Source organism: Chelon labrosus, assembly GCF_963514085.1.
Source record: "Chelon labrosus genome assembly, chromosome: 13".
Taxonomy (NCBI): Eukaryota; Metazoa; Chordata; class Actinopteri; order Mugiliformes; family Mugilidae; genus Chelon; species Chelon labrosus.
In genome coordinates this window covers 27,835,840-27,853,811 of record NC_140346.1, presented here as the reverse complement: position 1 = coordinate 27,853,811, position 17,972 = coordinate 27,835,840, and the positions used below count along the sequence as shown (strand labels likewise).

At 41.4% G+C, this 17,972-nt stretch overlaps 1 protein-coding gene across 2 annotated transcripts; it reads left to right on the top strand.

Moving 5' to 3' along the window:
• The first annotated feature begins 878 nt into the window (after nucleotides 1-878).
• LOC311497775 (uncharacterized protein) lies at nucleotides 879-16,726 on the top strand. 2 transcript variants are annotated; one of them, XM_084558144.1, is made up of 10 exons: nucleotides 879-1,599; nucleotides 6,080-6,250; nucleotides 7,494-7,564; nucleotides 7,804-7,898; nucleotides 8,456-8,672; nucleotides 8,934-9,049; nucleotides 9,297-9,408; nucleotides 11,199-11,400; nucleotides 14,173-14,490; nucleotides 15,616-16,726. In XM_084558144.1, exons 2-10 carry the CDS (start codon nucleotides 6,144-6,146, stop codon nucleotides 15,884-15,886), a joined length of 1,509 nt encoding a protein of 502 aa, XP_084414270.1. In that variant the 5' UTR covers nucleotides 879-1,599; nucleotides 6,080-6,143; the 3' UTR covers nucleotides 15,887-16,726. The 2 variants fall into 2 exon arrangements, with proteins under 2 accessions (XP_084414270.1, XP_084414271.1); XM_084558145.1 differs by lacking the exon at nucleotides 879-1,599 and adding an exon at nucleotides 7,042-7,087 and having other exon boundaries at nucleotides 5,844-6,250.
• The last annotated feature ends 1,246 nt before the right edge of the window (nucleotides 16,727-17,972 follow it).

Below are 17,972 nucleotides of genomic sequence, written 5' to 3'. Positions count from 1 at the left end.
CATCTTACATGAAGAGTGTGTGTGTGTAGCTCCCTCTGCAGGTCAACATGAAGCACTGCAAGTATCAGGATAAAAAGAAAAATGACAGCCCAGCTTCGTTATTAATGATTTGTGTCTTTGTTCTTTGCTCTAAGAACAAATTTATCTCATATTATTAATTATAAAAAAGATTTACACTTAAATCCAAAGTTAAGTTTAACTGCCAAAAGCACATCAGTAGTTTCTTCTCTGTTGGTTTTACTGGTTTTATTTAAACAGAGTCCATTTCTCTCTGTTAAATAAGGATGCAGACACAGAATCATTTTCTTCGCCTGAGATGAGCTAACGGTTCAAAAGTCGTCACAGTGATGCTTTAACCCCTCTGAGCCGGTGTTGCCAAGTCTATTGGTAGTCGTGGGTCGCGGTCGCTTTGGGCTTGTTTCTAAAGTGTAATTGTTTATGTGGGCCTGTCCCCAGCTCCATAATAAGTTGTCAAGCAGATATTTTCTATATGTTATTTAAACGTAGAGGTTTGTCTTGCCTGCAGCAGATCTTTTCCCCACCCGCATCCTGCTTCTATTGGCTCTGATCCAGATGACAACGAGTACTGGCCAATCAGAGGCAGAGCAGTTTTTTTTTTCTGGTTAGGAAAATGCCCGGGACAAGGAGGGCGAATAACGGGAAGAAATATAAGAGAAAGTGAAAGTTCCTGATGCTCGGGGTAGAGGTGGGGGCGGAGAGGGGGGTTACAGTTTTGCAAAACTGCGCAGTTTACTAATCTGCCCACATGAATGCAAATTGACTATCTGTACCCACAGTTTAAAATCCGTCCCCATGGATTGTAAAACCGTGCACACAGTTTACTTATTTTTTTTCTCCTAGGAGGGCTCCGTGGAAAAAGTCGCGTTTTCTGGTCTTGTTTTCACAGACCTGGTTGATCTGACTTCACTGCTCTGCCACAAAGAGGAAGTCACACCCTATAACGGGAAATTATGCAATACATCTCGAAACATGTCCAGAAAAGGATCACTGTTTAGGCATAGCAAGTCGACTTCATCTCAGAATAGAGACAAAAAATAATAATAATAATCCAGAAAACAATCAAACAAAGGACACGTATGGATTATTGAAGATGTTTCATCTAAATAGTTTGTTCGATTGTAAAAGGCTGGTGGAGAGTCGAAATGGAATTTTCAACTTGTTTTTTGTTTTGTTTTTTTTGTTTTGTTTTTTTGGATATACCATGAACTGAATGACTGAGAGACTTCACAGACATATTTAACGGCAGGAAAGAGGCTTTTAAAAGCAACTATTTTTCACGTCACTCAGTGTCAGGCAACGTGTCACGGCGGACGTCAGTGCATCGATAAGAAGACTACAGCGACTTCAAGCAACTCAGTTGTCTGAAGACAATTTGAATGCAAAACTTGAAATTACTATCTTGGGAGGAAAAGCTGTTACAGCCCTGACGCAGATAAGAACTATGTACCTCCGACTTCCTGTGGCTCAGAACATTTAGAAACTACAAACTCGTCAGTGACTTTGACTGAAGAAGAGTTTACAAACAGTGAAGACTTTAACAGTGAAAGGCGTTGTGAGGACCCGTCAGGCTGCAGAGGAGTGAGTAATTAAATCTATTTAAAAAAGGTTTATGTTAAACGTTGACTAAAACAATATGGACAGAGCCAGGAACCCCCCCATCTCCCACATGTGACCTTTTCCACCTGAACATTATTGTTTGTGAACGACTGCATCCATTTTGAAACGTGTCTCTGAAGTTTTCCTCCTGTCCCTCAAACTCAGACGGAAAACCGTCTGAGGTTTAATTTAATTTATTAAATCATCTTCAGGTGCTGGTTTCAGAAATAACGAGACGAAGAAAAAGGCGCCAGTATGCGCTCACTTGACAAAATATTAGGTGAATGCGTTCTAAGTGAGTTGATGTTGGCGGTCTTTCAACAATTTAATAGTTCTACAAACTAAACTCATAATAACTGTTTTTACACAGGCTAGTATGAACTAGAGCTGAATTCTTCACTTATAAATAAGATTAAATTCTCAAAAACATTCTAAAACATTCTCCTGTCCACAGAGACATAGAAAATAAGTGATTTAATTATATTAAATTATTTATTCCAGGTTGAGTTTAGATGTTTTTCAGTAATGGTGAGATGGTGAGATTAACCCCAAATGGTGAGAAGAGAAAGTACTAGTTCCGTATTAATATACACTCATCAAAACATTAGGTACAGTTGTGAAAAACTACGGCCACAATAAAAAAAAAAAAAAAAGAAAACACACACAGTTGAATCCGTTATTAGAAACTAATGTAATGACGTGTAACAGGTTTGCTGTCACACGTCCACGTGCTCAGAACTAGATTAAGACATGATCTGGGTGAAAGGTTGTCTTTCATTTCACTGTTCTTCTTTCTAGGTGTCTGTGCTGGTTTTAATACAAAACACCAAAAACAGAAATGAGCCCTGAACACAGAAAATAAACAGGATGTGAACCATGTGAAGATTTCTCCTGTAATCAGGTTTCATTTCTGGACTGGTTGGGTTTCTTGAAGGCGTTTATTTCATCCAGGTCTTTGGTTCTAATAGACTGTCAGGGAATTGGGGTTTAAATGTGAGCATCTGTTGGTGTTGATCACCTGAAACTCATGAGTCTAGAGTCTGATAAAAACCTGATACTCACCTGTAGCTGATCCTGTTTTCAGCTTTGTTTTATTTGAACCTTCACACACAGTTCATTCCTCTACATTTCCTCAAGGATATTATTTCTACGTGTCACTTTTCATGTGAAGAAACACTTCCTGTTGTTGTTCCATTCACAGCCCCCACTTCAGCACTTTGCATGAACTAGCGTTAACTCTGGTGATAATGTAAAAGGCGTTGCCCGTAGTCATCATGGGGCTCTGTCCTTTTTAGTCTCTTTCCTGTCTCATATTTCTGTTTCTGTTTCAGAGTTTAAAGTAAACCAGAATTTTAACTGAGAGTTTTTACACAATGCTCCGGGATACTACTTCACTTTAACTCAGTTTAAACCAATTCACTAATTTAACTGCCTCTTATTCGTAGGATTTACTCTGAACTAATCCTGAGTGGAGCATTGATGTGGTTTCTCTACAGGAGGTGTTGTTAATGTTGATGTCGGCGTTCCCAGTGTGTCTACATACAGTGGATATAAAACGTCTACTCACCCTTGTTCAATGCCAGGCTTTTGTGATGTAAAAAAATAAGACCAAAATCAATCATTTCAGAACTTTTTCCACCTTTAATGTGACCTATGACCTGTACAACTCAACTGAAAAAGAAAAATGAAATATTTTAGGAGGAGGAGGGTAGTAAAAATAAAAAATAAAATAATGTGGTTGCATTGAACTAATCCTTTGTTGAAACACCTTTTGATTTTTTTTGGGTAGGAGTCTTTCAACATGGCTTTTGCTCCAGATGTCTCAGGCGTCTCCTGTGCACAGCCCTCTTAAGATCACCCCACAGATTTTCAGTAGGATTCAGGTCTAGGTCCATCTGGGCTACTCCAAAACTTTAGACTTCTTCTGGTGAAGCCATTCTGTTGTTGATTTGGATCGATGCTTTAGGTCGCTGTCGTGCTGAAAGTTGAAGTTCCTCTTCATCTCCATCTTTCTCGTAGAAGCCTGAAGGTTTTGTGCCAACACTGACTGGTATTTGGAACTGTTCATAATCCCCTTCACCTTGACTCAGGCTCCAGTTCCTGATGAAGAAAAACAGTCCCAAAGCCTGATGCTGCCACCACCATGCTTCACTGTGGGTATGGTGTTCTTTGGGTGATGTGCAGTGATGGTTTTGCACCAAATATACACTGCCTGGACTAAAAAAAAGTCACCACCAAAAAAGAGGTCCCACACACTAATATTTGGTACGACCTCCTTTAACTTTGATTACAGCACACATTCTCTGTATCATTGTTTCTACAATCTTCTCCAATGTCACCAGATTTATTTCCATCCAGTGTTTCATTCATTTTTCACTAAGATCTTGTATTGATGATGGGGGAGTCTGACCACTGCACAAAGCCTTCTCCAGCACATCCCAAAGATTCTCAATGGGGTTAAGGTCTGGACTCTGTGGTGGACAATCCATGTGTTAAAATGATGTCTCATGCTCACTGAACCACTCTTTCACAATCTGAGCCCCATGAATCCTGGCATTGTCATCTTGGAATATGATCCATTGATGGAATAACCTGGTCATTCAGTATATTCAGGTAGTCAGCTGACCTCATTCTTTGGACACATAATGTTGCTAAACCTAGACCTGAGCAACTGCAGCAACCCCAGATTATAGCACTGCCCCCACAGGCTTGTACAGTAGACACTAGGCATGATGGGTGCATCACTTCATCTGCCTCTCTTCTTACCCTGATGCTTCTCCACTATCCTTCCAGTTTTTAATAATGCGTTGGACAGTCCTTAACCCAATTTTAGTAGTTTCTACAATCTCCTTAGATGTTTTCTCTGCTTGATGCATGCCAATGATTTGACCCTTCTCAAACAGACTAACATCTTTTCCACGACCACAGGATGTGTCTTTAGACATGGTTGTTTAAGAAATGAGAAGCTACTCATTGCATCAGTTGGGGTTAAATAACATTTTGCCAGCTGAAAGATAATCACCCATGCACTAATTATCCAATAGGAGGCTCCTACCTATTTGCTTAGTTAAATCCAGGAGGAGACGGGTTTTTTGGCCAGGCAGTGTATCTTTTGGAGTTATGGCCAAGAAGGTCAACCTTGGTTTTAACACATTTTCCCACATGATTTTAGGAGGATTGCTTGGATAGGAGAGCTTGGATGTTTTTCTTGATAAGAAAATGCTTCTGTCTTGCCTCTCTACCCCATAGCCCAGACACATGAAGAATACAGGAGAGTGTTGTCACATTAACACAGTCAGGACTTGCCATAAATTACTGCATCTTACCTGAGTCTTCTTGTCATCTTTTCATCAATTTTGCAGGGACGGCCAGTTCTTGGTATTGCCACTGTTGTGCCATATTTTCTCCACTGTCTTCACTGTGTTCCATGATAAATCTAATGCCTTTCTAATTATTCGGTACCCCTCTCCTGACTTTTACCTTTTAACAGCGAGATCCCTCTGATGCTTCTGAAAAGTCTACTAGTCTAGAACTGCTGCACTTTATTTGGGGTTAATCAGAATTTATCTGAATTAATTCTGAACACAGCCACATCCCAAGCTATAAGATGGTGTGCACACTTATGCAACTACATTAATTTTTACTACCCTCCTCCTAAAATATTGGTCTTATTTTTTTACATCACAGCAAGATGGCATTTAACAGGAGTGTGGAGACTTTTTCCATCCACTGTATGTCAATGTCAATTTGTTGTGAAGCTCATTTACAGGTAGAGATTAGGAAGTAACTGTACCGACCTAAACGCTTGGTTCCTGTTTCTAATCTCCCTTCAGCAAACAGACTCGATGTAAAGATTGACTGATGTGCTATACGTCAGGTTTTCTATTTAATGTGAATCTAACAGGAAGTCATATATAGAAACATCTTGTCATCCCACAGAGCAAAGGGTGAGACTGAAAAGCTTTACTTTACAAACTGAGATATTAATTCATTGTTTGGTTTCCTTAGGCAACTCCAGTCTCCATCATTCTTTTTAATATTTGTCTTAGAGTGATAGCAGTGAGGTGAATACACTTTTGGAAGTAAATAGATGAGGCTGGTTGAAGCAGATGGAGAGACATAATGAAAGGAGGTCTGCAGCACCGACATCAACCCGTCTGCTTCATTTATGCTGTCATCGTCATTTTTTTGTATGCTTTAAATTTTATTTTTGAAATGTAATCCTGTTCAGTGTGTTGGTTATTTTTCTTTCTGTGACTGCAGCTTCTGAAAGGAATCGACCCTAGGTTGATAGTTAACACTCAACAAACACAGAGAGCAAAGAGTTTAGCTGGAAACTAACGCTGCACAACCAGAACACATTTAAATCTTGCTGAAGCTTTTATTTTAATCAGTTTAATTCTCCTTGAGTCTGAAGCAGCTTCCTGTAACTTTTCCTCCACCATGTCTGTGTGTTCTGTAGCAGAGAGAAACGTTAGAGGAAGAATATCTGACCCAAAACAGCAGCAGGCGGATGGAGCACCCCCATGATGAAGGATAAGCATCAGCAGACACCTACGCCAAAGAGATTTAAATGGATGTGGATCATTACTGTCATCTTCGTCCTCTATCTCATCTTCCTCTGGTCCAACAGGTGGGTGAATGTAATAGATCTGCTACAGTAGTTAAACACTTGATCTGATAATAAAGAATGTGGTTCTTTTCTGTCAGCACTCTGCAGCTGAAGATAAACATTAATTGTGTTCTGAATGTCTCTGACAGGAAGCATGAAATGCAGCAACCTCTCAGGTCACACTATTGATTTTATTCTGGCCAACAATGTTGAACTCAACACCTTCTTTGCAGCATTACCAGGGAGGTGGTCTTCTTGTCCCCTCAGTTGGTGCATGATAGTTCATGATACAGATGTTTGAAAACTCTGAGGAACATCTTGCAGAAACCTCCCTATAGTGCTGATCTAAAGCTATCCCCTGATCTGTAGACGACTCTTTTTAATCTGAATTTTGAAAATACTCTTTAATATTATGGCAAAATCTTTTTTTTTTTCATTATTACGAAGGGAAAATAAATTCAGCGTCATCACATACCACCATTTGGTAAACCTTTGATGGTGTTGAAGCTCGTCCTCTGAAATGGTCCTGTGGGGAGATTGTGTTATCTGTTACCCATCCATGTTAATCATTGTGTTGATTAAAGTGTTTGCATTCATGCCCTATTAATCTAGGTAGCTCTAGCAGTTCCTGACATCTGACAAGTTGCTAATCATTTACAGCCATTCTTGTGTGGAAGTAATAGTTGAAGTTAACGTAGACGAAGATCTGAAGTTTGCACCTGCTGCTTCTGGGGCCAGCTGTTTTTTGTTGTTGTTGTATTTTTTTAGTGTGCCTGTTTGTTTTAGCATCTGTCTGACCGATATTTTTGCAGGTGTTTGTCCAGTTTGTGGATGAAGATCAGAACTCTTCTGATCCAGGTGAAGATTCTTTATTCCAGCGTACAGTATTACATTGGCACGACTGTGACAAAAAAATTAAAAGCAGTATGTGAGGTTTGCACAAGAACAACAATATATTATGCATATATAATATTCAGTTCAATTCATGGCTATTTCTTTACAGAAATGATCATATTTAATTCAATAAATTCTTACCAAGCATCAATCAGTCTTTGAGCTTCACTGCTCAGAAACTGTGAATGGGACAAACAGCTGATGTGGATGGAAGCTTCAGGTCTTTAACAACTTGTTCTTGTTTATTTAATAGAAAACACACTTTAATAATAGAGAACCAGAGAAAATGTTTCATGATCAGCCTCCTTCTTTCTCTTGAACTCTTCTCCACACAAATGACTTCACCTGAATCATTTCTTTGACTCTGCAGGTTCAAGATTAGCCCAGAGATCTTCAAGCCTCCAGTCCCATCGCCCTACAGATTTTGTCAAAAAATAACAGGTAAGAGATATTTTGTTATGTTAAAAACTACAGGAAGTTGGTATTTACATCAAACACTTTGGGTTAATAATTCCAACCATGTGCCCCTTGATCTTTATTATCAATATGCAGCCAGATAAGAAGCAGTTTTTATTCTCAAAAACAATCATTGTACTGTAAATGTTGGTATAAATGTTTAGCTCTGTGGAGAAATGTGCTGCTTTTGTTGAACAGTTAGACTCCATTTCTCACTCATGCAGTTCATCGGGATCAAGAGTCGTCTTTCATGCGGGTCACCGGGACGAAGACGCTGCTGATATCGGCTCATCTGGAGCACCGCACAGAACAAAAGGAGGTCAGTGAAGGAAGCTGCAGTTTCTCTCCATTTGGTGGCAATAATGCACGTGGGTTCAGTGTCCACAGGGATCACAGGGATTTCATGTAGAAATATTTTTGACTTGACATCAATGAAAACGTTCTTGAAAATGAACTTGCACCAAATTTGGTAGAGACATTCATGGTTCCCAAAGGTTAATTGTTTCTCAGTACCTGCATCTAATACACATTCATGATCTCTTCTTGGTGAATTCTTTCATATTTTGGTTGATGAAAAAACAAACTTTAAAGCCAGATTAGGCATCAACTCTGTAATTATTTCTTCGGACAAATCCCTAGAAGTAGTCAACATTCTTCAGGCCCATGTGACCGTGGTCTTATCAGTTTCCACTAGCTTTATCTCTTGTTGTTAATAAGCATCTCCAACTAAGTATATTAACTTCCTGGAAATGTACCTTGTTTGGCATCTTTCACACAGTCAACTACAGAACATGAAAACATAAATCAATCAGAAAATCAATCAAATAAAACAATGTTTAATTACTGTAATTACTTTCCTCCTTCTTCTTCTTGCAGGTTCGTGTTATTGCGGTGGTGAAGCGGAGCGAGGAGGTAGACTATCGCTGCCTCTTCTGTTGTCAAGGGAGCCTCAACGTCTCTAAAGGTGTCCGCAACGTAAACAGCGATCACTTTGGCTTCCCCTATGGGACGGCATCCATCATGTGTCCTGTCCCGTTTCATTGTGAGACACCGTCTCAGATTGCTGTGATCTCTGCTGCAGACGATAAGAAAGGTATGGAAGGAGCTCCATGTGGCAGGTTTTATTCCATGCTATGTTATAGTTCCTAAAAAAAAAATATAAAAACGAGCTGAAACAAGCTCATCCAAGAAGCTATATCAAAGAAACGTATAAATCCAGTTGTCTCAGCTTGTTTTTTGGATATACCAAGGATTATGGTGGATTATATTATATCTGCAGTATTTGGATGGATAGCAAACCCTCAGGTTTGGGTGAAGCACACTTAGAGACTTGTGACTTCCTGTTTCCTCTTAGATGAACATCACAAAGTGTTTTTGGAGGTGAATCACCAGGAGGTTGATGGCCACTCTTTTCCTTACGACTTCACTGTCTGCTTCTCCACCATGTATGATTTCACCAATGTGCTGCAGGTAAACGCCTCGTCACATTTCATTATTTCACTGAAAGACAAGCAAACAAACAAAAAAAAAACGTACAAAAAAAAACTGCTGGGTGGAATAAGAGAAAATCATCTGGCTCCTTATGTTCTCTGGCTTTAATATCTAGCAGACAATATTTCCTCCAGTGTTTGTTGTAACTAAAAAAATGGAGAAACCAAGAGTTGTCGTGCATGCTGACGCTTCCATTTAGGTTTTCTCTAAATGTGTTTTACTGTAGCTGGTCCAGAGTTTGGAGATGCTGCAGTTACTGGGGGTGAACAGAGTTGTCATCTATAAGACCAGCTGCAGCTCTGAAACACAGCGCATACTGGACTACTACACACACAAAGGTGGAGTTTGGTGTTTTTTACATATATGTGTCTATCTTCAGAAGTTGCAGTGGAGATACAGCTGACAACAAGTTATTTAACCCCAATTCAGCCTGTCTGAATAAATAAGTTTTGAGCTGAGATTTGAAGGTGGTGACTGAGTCTGAAGTTTTTAAGTGTTCCGGGAGGGCGTTCCACAGGCAGGGGGCTGAATGGGAGAAAGCTCTGAACCCCATGGTGGTCAAGCGAGCAGGTGGGATGGTGAGTTGTTGTGATGAGGATGACCTAAGAGTGCGGGCAGGAATGTTTATTTGGAGCAGGTTAGTGAGGTAGTGAGGGGCGAGGTTGTTTAATGCCTTGAAGGTGAGAAGTAGGACTTTGTAGATGATACGGAATTTGACAGGAAGCCAGTGGAGTTGCTGCAGCACCGGTGTTATGTGACTTATGGAGGGGGTTCTAGTGATGATTCGTGCGGCGTAGTTTTGAACCAGTTGTAGCTTATGGATGGATTTGTCAGGTAAACCAAATAAAAGGGAGTTGCAATAGTCCAGACGGGACGTGGCTAGGGTGACCAGATGTCCCGCTTTGTGCGGGACAGTCACGCATTTTCATTACTTTTCACACGTCCCGCAAATTGAGACGTTGTCCCGCATTGTTATTGACAGTCAGACTCCAGTTTCGAAATGCATGTTTTACAATCTGGCATTTATCAAATAGCTGTTTGGAGAAAGCAGTGAGGGCTGTCATCAGGGGTCGGGGCGGGCTGTTTGATCATGTCAATCAAACTGGGACGCGGACGCAGGTTAACGGCGCGCCCACCAACAACAAACAATGCGAACCAGATCAGAACGGCATGCAGCGCGAGACATGGAGGGAAGCACAACCCGGCTAAGAAGAGGAAATGCAGCTATAATAAAGACTGGGAAGCTATCTATCCAATGCAAGGCGAGTCTGGTAAAGTTTGCTGTGAAGTTTGCTTGAGTCATTTTTCCGTTTCACACGGAGGTGAATACGACGTGAAACGACACAGACAATGCGAGACAAAACGTGTTGCTCACCTTGTGAACTTGGGAAATTTGCATTTAAGCAAGTTTTTATATATATTTATATTGTAAAATATATTTGTTAAGTTTTTATTTGCAGGCTGTTATTTCCTACTGAATCAATCAGATTGCAAAGTAATGCCATAAGCAAAGGGGCAGAATAGAAATGTTTATTTTTTTCTCATAGTTCTTTTAGACTACCTTGATGCATTGGTATCTCACATTGTCCCACATTGTCCCACACAAACGTAGTCTTTGTCCCACGTCTGGCGAATTGGGATCTGGTCACCCTAGACGTGGCAGTATTTTCAGGTGAGAGGGATGGACGGAGACACATCCTGTGGTCGTGGAAAAGATGTTAGTCTGTTTGAGAAGGGTCAAATCATTGGCATGCATCAAGCAGAGAAAACATCTAAGGAGATTGTAGAAACTACTAAAACTGGGTTAAGAACTGTCCAACACATTATTAGAAACTGGAAGGATAGTGGAGAACCATCGTCTTCCAGGAAGAAATGTGGTCAGAATAAAATCCTGATGAAAATAGGCTGAACGGGTGATGTTGTTAATATGAGAATGGAAAGAAAGAGTGGTGTCAAGGATGACACCCAGACTCTTAACCTGGGGAGAGGGGGAGACTGGGGAATTGTCAATTTGAATAGACTGTCAGTTTGAATTTTAACATTTTTATTTGTAAAACCCAAAAGTCAAAACTAACAGTGCAACAAAGACTAACACTACTTTGCTGTGCTTCTAATGTCTCCCTCTCAGGACTGGTGGAAGTGATCCCTTGGCCTATGTCCAGATATTTGCATGTGTCTCGCAGCTGGCGTCCTGACCTCGGTCCAGGTGACATCCACTACTTTGGTCAGATTCCTGCTCTCAATGACTGCGTGTACAGGTATATGTACCGGTCCAGATACGTGGCCCTGCACGACGAGGACGAGCTCATACTGCCCCAGTCGGTCAACAGGTAGCACCTTTCTTTATGATGTTAATGAGTTTTTGAGTTTTTACAGTGAAGTGGTTGTATGATGTACAGACTCAGAGTGATGCTTCAGATCTGGCAGTCAAAGTTATAATGTGGTTTGTGTAGGGCTGGGTGATATGGCTGAAAGATGTATCATGATATAAGTGTTTCATATCCGTCAATATCGATAATTTTTAACGTTTAACGTTTCGTTTTTTTTAACCTATTCTGCCCAGACTTCTCAACTGTGCTAAGCAGGAGCATGTCCTTTGCTAAATGATACGCCACTGCATCCGTTATTTCTTTCTATCGCTTTGATGTTTTGTCCTATGTCATTGCTGCCATGTACATCTTGATCAGAGGTTGCACTAGACTTTTTCATTGTCATTTTGACTGACAGGGTCATAAAAATCTATTTTAACCCGTCACTTTAATTATTTTAAATGATAAAAATCACATATTCAAAAGCATTTTCATTCATTTTTAATTAATATTCAGAAGCGGTGGAAAAAAAGATTCAGCTCATACAGTCAGGTCCATAAATATTGGGACATCGATACAGTTCTATTGTTTTTGGCTCTATTCACCACCACAATGGATTAGAAACAAAATGAACAAGATGTGCTTTAACTCCAGACTTTCAGATTTAATTTGAGGGTATTTACATCCAAATCAGGTGAACGGTGTAGGAATTACAACAGTTAGTATATGTGCCTCCCACTTTTTAAGGGACCAAAAGTAATGGGACAATTGGCTGCTCAGTTGTTCCATGGCCAGGTGTGTGTTATTCCCTCATTATCCCATTTACAAGCAGTAGATAAAAGGTCTAGAGTTCATTTCAAGTGTGCTATTTGCATTTGGAATCTGTTGCTGTCAACTCTCAATATGAGATCCAAAGAGCTATCACTATTAGTGAAGCAAGCCATCATTAGGCTGAAAAATCAAAACAAACCCATCAGAGAGATAGCAGAAACATTAGGTGTGACCAAATCAACTGTTTGGAACATTCTTAAAAAGAAAGAACGGACCGGTGAGCTCAGTAACACCAAAAGACCTGGAAGACCACGGAAAACAACTGTGGTGGATGACCGAAGAATTCTTTCCCTGGTGAAGAAAACACCCTTCACAACAGTTGGCCAGATCAAGAACACTCTCCAGGAGGTAGGTGTATGTGTGTCAAAGTCAACAATCAAGAGAAAGAATTCACCAGAGTGAATACAGAGGGTTCACCACAAGATGTAAACCACGGGTGAGCCTCAAAAACAGGATGGCCAGATTAGAGTTTGCCAAACAACATCTAAAAAAGCCTTCACAGTTCTGGGACAACATCCTATGGACAGATGAGACAAAGATCAACTTGTACCAGAGTGATGGGAAGAGAAGAGTATGGAGAAGGAAAGGAACTGCTCATGATCCAAAGCATACCACCTCATCAGTGAAGCATGGTGGTGGTAGTGTCATGGTGTGGGCATGTATGGCTGCCAATGGAACTGGTTCATTTGTATTTATTGATGATGTGACTGCTGACAAAAGCAGCAGGATGAATTCTGAAGTGTTTCGGCCAATATTATCTGCTCATATTCTGCCAAATGCTTCAGAACTCATTGGACGGCACTTCACAGTGCAGATGGACAATGACCCGAAGCATACTGCGAAAGCAACCAAAGAGTTTTTTAAGGCAAATAAGTGGAATGTTATGCAATGGCCAAGTCAATCACCTGACCTGAATCCGATTGAGCATGCATTTCACTTGCTGAAGACAAAACTGAAGGGAAAATGCCCCAAGAACAAGCAGGAACTGAAGACAGTTGCAGTAGAGGCCTGGCAGAGCATCACCAGGGATGAAACCCAGCGTCTGGTGGTGTCTGTGCGTTCCAGACTTCAGGCTGTAATTGCAAAGGATTTGCAACCAAGTATTAAAAAGTGAAAGTTTGATTTATGATTTATGATATTTATGGACCTGACTGTATAACCGGCCATCAAAGACAACTCAACAATCAGGAATCTAGAGTCTATTTAACCGAGTCAGTTGAGTCCTACCACGTAAACGGCACCATTCAAACATCTTATATTTCACTCGGCAGAGAAACTTAACGTACTGCCAGACTTGACCGCTAGCAAACTAAGGCACTCAGACACTCACTCACTTACACACAATATGCAGAGAAACGAAACTTAACCGACTATACTTGCTTAATCGTGACTCAGCAGCCACTCACTTGGCCGGCAGAGAAACGAAACTTTACCAACTGTTACACCACTAATCAAGAGAGACAAGAGCCAATTAATATGCTCACTTGCCACCAGCTTTGCAGACAACATCGGTCTGACTCTTGTCTGACTTAAAATAACCAAAGTATTGCCAAACTGGTGACGTGACCTTTCCTTTTTTATCTACAATTTCCTCTCGCACTGTCACACTCATATTCTCCTTTCACTCCACACCGTTCTTTTTTGTTGTTGTTGTTGATGCCACCAGCCTGGCTTAGCTGGGCCGTGATAGCTCGAGAGGCTACAGCCCTTCCTCTGCCTACATCCCCCAGAATGACTTGCAGTTCTGGCTCAAATATCAGAATGTGTTTGATTGGTCGCAAAATGAGTACACGCCCCTGAGGGAAAGATGAGTTGACAGCATTTAATAGTTACAAACTCTAACACACCATTACACACTCAACGTACTTAGAGTGAGTCATGGTGCATAATGAAGGCTTTATCATTTGCTTATACACTGCTTTAAATATGAAAAATGTGTTTTTTAAATCCTTCTCTTACAAGCTGGTTGGAGCTGTTGCCACTGCTGGAGAAGAAATACGGTGCAGACAAGTGTTACGAGTTTGAGAATAACGAATTCCCGATCGTGCAGGCTCCTCCACCGCCCCAAACCCTGTCCCTGCAGGAGCGCTGGAAGAATGTGAGGGGAGTGAACATCTTCTCTTACCTGTACCAACAACCCAAAGTAGCGACTCAGAACATCAACATCAAAATCATCGTCAACCCCCGAGTTGTGTACTTACCGACCGTCCACGGACTACTGAGCTCACAGAAGGGCTGCGCTCGGATCGACAGGAACATAGCAAGACTGTACCACACCAGGTAGACTGACGCTGGAGTGTTTCTTATTCAGATCACATGTGTGGCTGCACTGTTTTGTGTTTAGACTGTGAGTCAGGTCCTTCACGTTACAGGTTAAGACAGCAACAACAAAAAAATATAATTATATGGTGTTTAGACCAAGATAGAAACTTAGCTTTTAGTTTTACAGAGAGACACATTTTTCTTACCGCTAATATTTCAGTTCTCGCTTTAACTTGTTTAATTTAATACTCTACACAGATACAGATTTCTCTAACACCCAGCAGCCATCCCCAGCAGGATGCAGCCTGACACAGACACACACACAAAAACCCTTTAGGAACAACTAAAAAAAAAAACATGAAGAACAGCACAAGGTGTTGACCTGGCCTCCAAATTCACTAGATCCCAAACTGATCAAGTATCTGTGGGATGAGCCACAGAGGCCCCTCCCCTCAAAAGCCCCCCCACTAACAACATTCTGTTACCAGACACCACAGGACACCCTCAGAAGGCCCATGTCCATTCTCTGATGAGTCACCACAAGGGAGACCTGCACAATATTAGGAAGGTGGTCATAATGTTATGCCTGATCAGTGTACAGTGCAGCTTAAAGGTGGTTGCAGTATTTTCCACATTTCTGCATAAAAATTAGTTAAAACATCAGCAGATTTTCACACAAGTTCTGAAAATCGACCAAGAGAACCCAATCAAACACATGAAACAGAAATATTATATTTGTGTATTTGTTTAGGAAAATGAGCCAATATTACATATCAGAGAGGTGCACCTCTATGATGCCAAGTTAATTTCCAGGTCCAATCAGAGTCCATGTGTTCAGAAGTGTTTCCATCAATGTACTGAGACTCAGGTGTGGTTCAGTTCCTGGTTTAGTTTAAATAAATCAGGGATTTGTCTCAGTCTGATCTTCACAACACATGTTTGTGGAAGTGTATGATGGCAACGGACAAAAGAGCTATTTTGAAGCATGCCTTTTAATTTTTTGGGTTGGATGCCTACCATTAGTTTGTAAAGAGCAGCTCTGCTTGTTTTTTTATGAACTTTATGCCCTAAACCCGTGTCCTTAGCAGTCAGGCATCTGGCTGCAGACGTAGAATAACTGTTCTCTGCTTCCTGTCTTTGCAGAGTTCAAAGCGAGCCGATACATGACAAACTGATTTATGACGGCAGACTGCTGAACTTCACTGAGAAACTCGTGCCGGCTGTTGATACTGTGCTGAGAGACACTGAACTTCTACCAAAGGACAACACGCAAGTCTCTGTAGAACAAAGTGAAAGGGATTCCTCTTCAAACTCTGTAACTGTTATAACATTATCGATAAGTGTTTATTTATTCGTCTCACTTACATGTTTGTCCATGGTTTACAGTTCTGTGAATGTGTACACAACCTTTTGAAGGAGCAGGTCTTCTAATGTTTGCAAACAGGGAAACACATGAAGAAATATCAGAAATACCTCAGGTACATAACTAGTGTCTCAGTGTCTCTCTCTCCCAGCCAGGCCTACTGCATCCTCACCATCCTGATCCTTTTGTTTGGTTTGTTGTACCCTCCAACATTATACTAATTTTCTAAGTATTATCATTTGGCTTGAATTAAATAAACAAATTTAACAGTTCCTTGTGTGTGTGGCCTCCCTCTTTGTTGCCAGTTTTGAGCCTAGCGGTAACAACTTGGATGAAAGGTCGCAAAAAAAAACAAAAAACACTAGTACTAGTTTTTAAAAATGTCTGGAGAGAATCTGTGAAGATGCAAGTTCTTTTTTCAGGCAGCTTTCTGTTGTTTACATTAAAAACTGGATTTAACAGACACTGTTGTTTTTCATGACATATAATTGGGATAGTTCATTTGTATTTTGTTGCTTTTTTTGTTGCATGAAATAAAAGCTCCACAAAGGTTTCCTGATTAGAACCAACAGGAAGTTAAACACATGAGCTGAGTTGAACAGATACTGCTGGAACTTTCCCCAACAGATTAATGTTTGGGCAGGGAGTTTGATCTAGCTTCCAGACTACTGACATCCTGATAGATAGATAGATTTTATTCGTCACATGCACAGTTATACCTGGTACAATGCACAGTGAAATGTATTCCTGCACCCAGTCTGTACTGAGTATTCATTCAGACCATGGCATAAGTCAAAATAATGTTTTATCGTCTCTTTGTGCACAAGCTAGCAGAGACATGAAGCTGAACTGGAAACTGTTGTTACATTTTTGTTTTTAATAAAACAGTTATTATTCTGTGTGGTTACCAAGAGTGGTTATTTCATAAAATGAAATGAATAACTCACAGACGCATAAAGATTGAATGTATTTTATTGTGGGTTTTGTTTGTGTTTCTCTTGGTGGGACCTCCTCACTCCTGCTGGGGTCACACTGAGGGGCTCTTCTCCCGGTGGTGGGGTGAGTCTGATGCTGAGGGAGGTGTCTGGATCCTCAAAGCGGGCGTAGAATCTACTGAGAGGGGTCCCTGGGACATTGTGCATCTCTGGTGTTATAGTCTGATGCACTTTACGCCCCTCCACATATTCCGTGGATCATTGGACGTGAAGTGTCCCTGGATCCTCTGGGCGTATGCAGCCTTGGTCCTCTTCCTTCCTGCAGTTCCTGTCTTCTAGCTGCCCTGAGTGCCAGTGTGTCACCTGACCTGAACGCAGCATCCCTGGCTTTCAGCAGAGACCAGGGTTTCTGGTTCAGGTAGCACGCCACCGTCCTGACATCCTCTGCGCACATGTTGATGTAGCCGAGGACAGCAGATGTGTAGTCCTCCAGATCCACCTCTCCCTCACAGACAGCTGCCTCTCTGAAGATCTGCCAGTCTGTGCACTGGAAACAGTCCTGCAGCACAGGGACAGCATCACTGGGCCACACGGTGATGGTCCTCTGTGTTGGTCTGAGCAGGGGACGGTAGGCAGGGACCAGCATGATGGAGGGGGTGGGGGACGGCTCCGTATGCGGCTTTTTTTGTTTTCCGGGTGCTTGTTCTGGAGCGAGCTGATGTCATTGTGGAGCTCCTTTAGCTCTTCGTTAGCATTAGCATCCGGCGGGATGTAAACAATGAACACCGCCGTAAACTCACGAGGCAGATAGTGTGGCCGGCATGTCACGGAGCAGTGGCTGTTCACCACAGTACAGTTCGTGCATCAACCTTTGTTCACGTTGACGCATAATCTGCGTCCGACAGCTGGTTGCGGTCCGCACGGAAGAGAAGCTGGCCGTCGGTCTGGAAGGCTTGGTCCGGCATGTGGTCGTTCAGCCTGGTTTCCGTCAGACAAAGCACCGCACAGTTCCTCAACCCCCAGCCTCACTTTAACTCAGTTTAAACCAGTTCACTAATTTAACTGCCTCTTATTCGTAGGATTTACTCTGAACTTATCCTGGAGCATTGATGTGGTTTGTCTTCAGCAGGCGTTGTTAACGTTGATGTCGGTGTTCCCAGTGTGTCTACATACAGTGGATAGAAAACATCTACTCACCCCTG

Excerpts from the sequence above, each read along its gene's own strand:
- LOC311497775 (XM_084558144.1), top strand. The coding sequence starts at position 6,144 with ATGATGAAGGATAAGCATCAGCAGACACCTACGCCAAAGAGATTTAAA. Across the intron at positions 7,899-8,455 it reads ACCGCACAGAACAAAAGGAG|GTTCGTGTTATTGCGGTGGT; the intron begins GTCAGTGAAGGA and ends TTCTTCTTGCAG. Across the intron at positions 14,491-15,615 it reads GCAAGACTGTACCACACCAG|AGTTCAAAGCGAGCCGATAC; the intron begins GTAGACTGACGC and ends CTGTCTTTGCAG.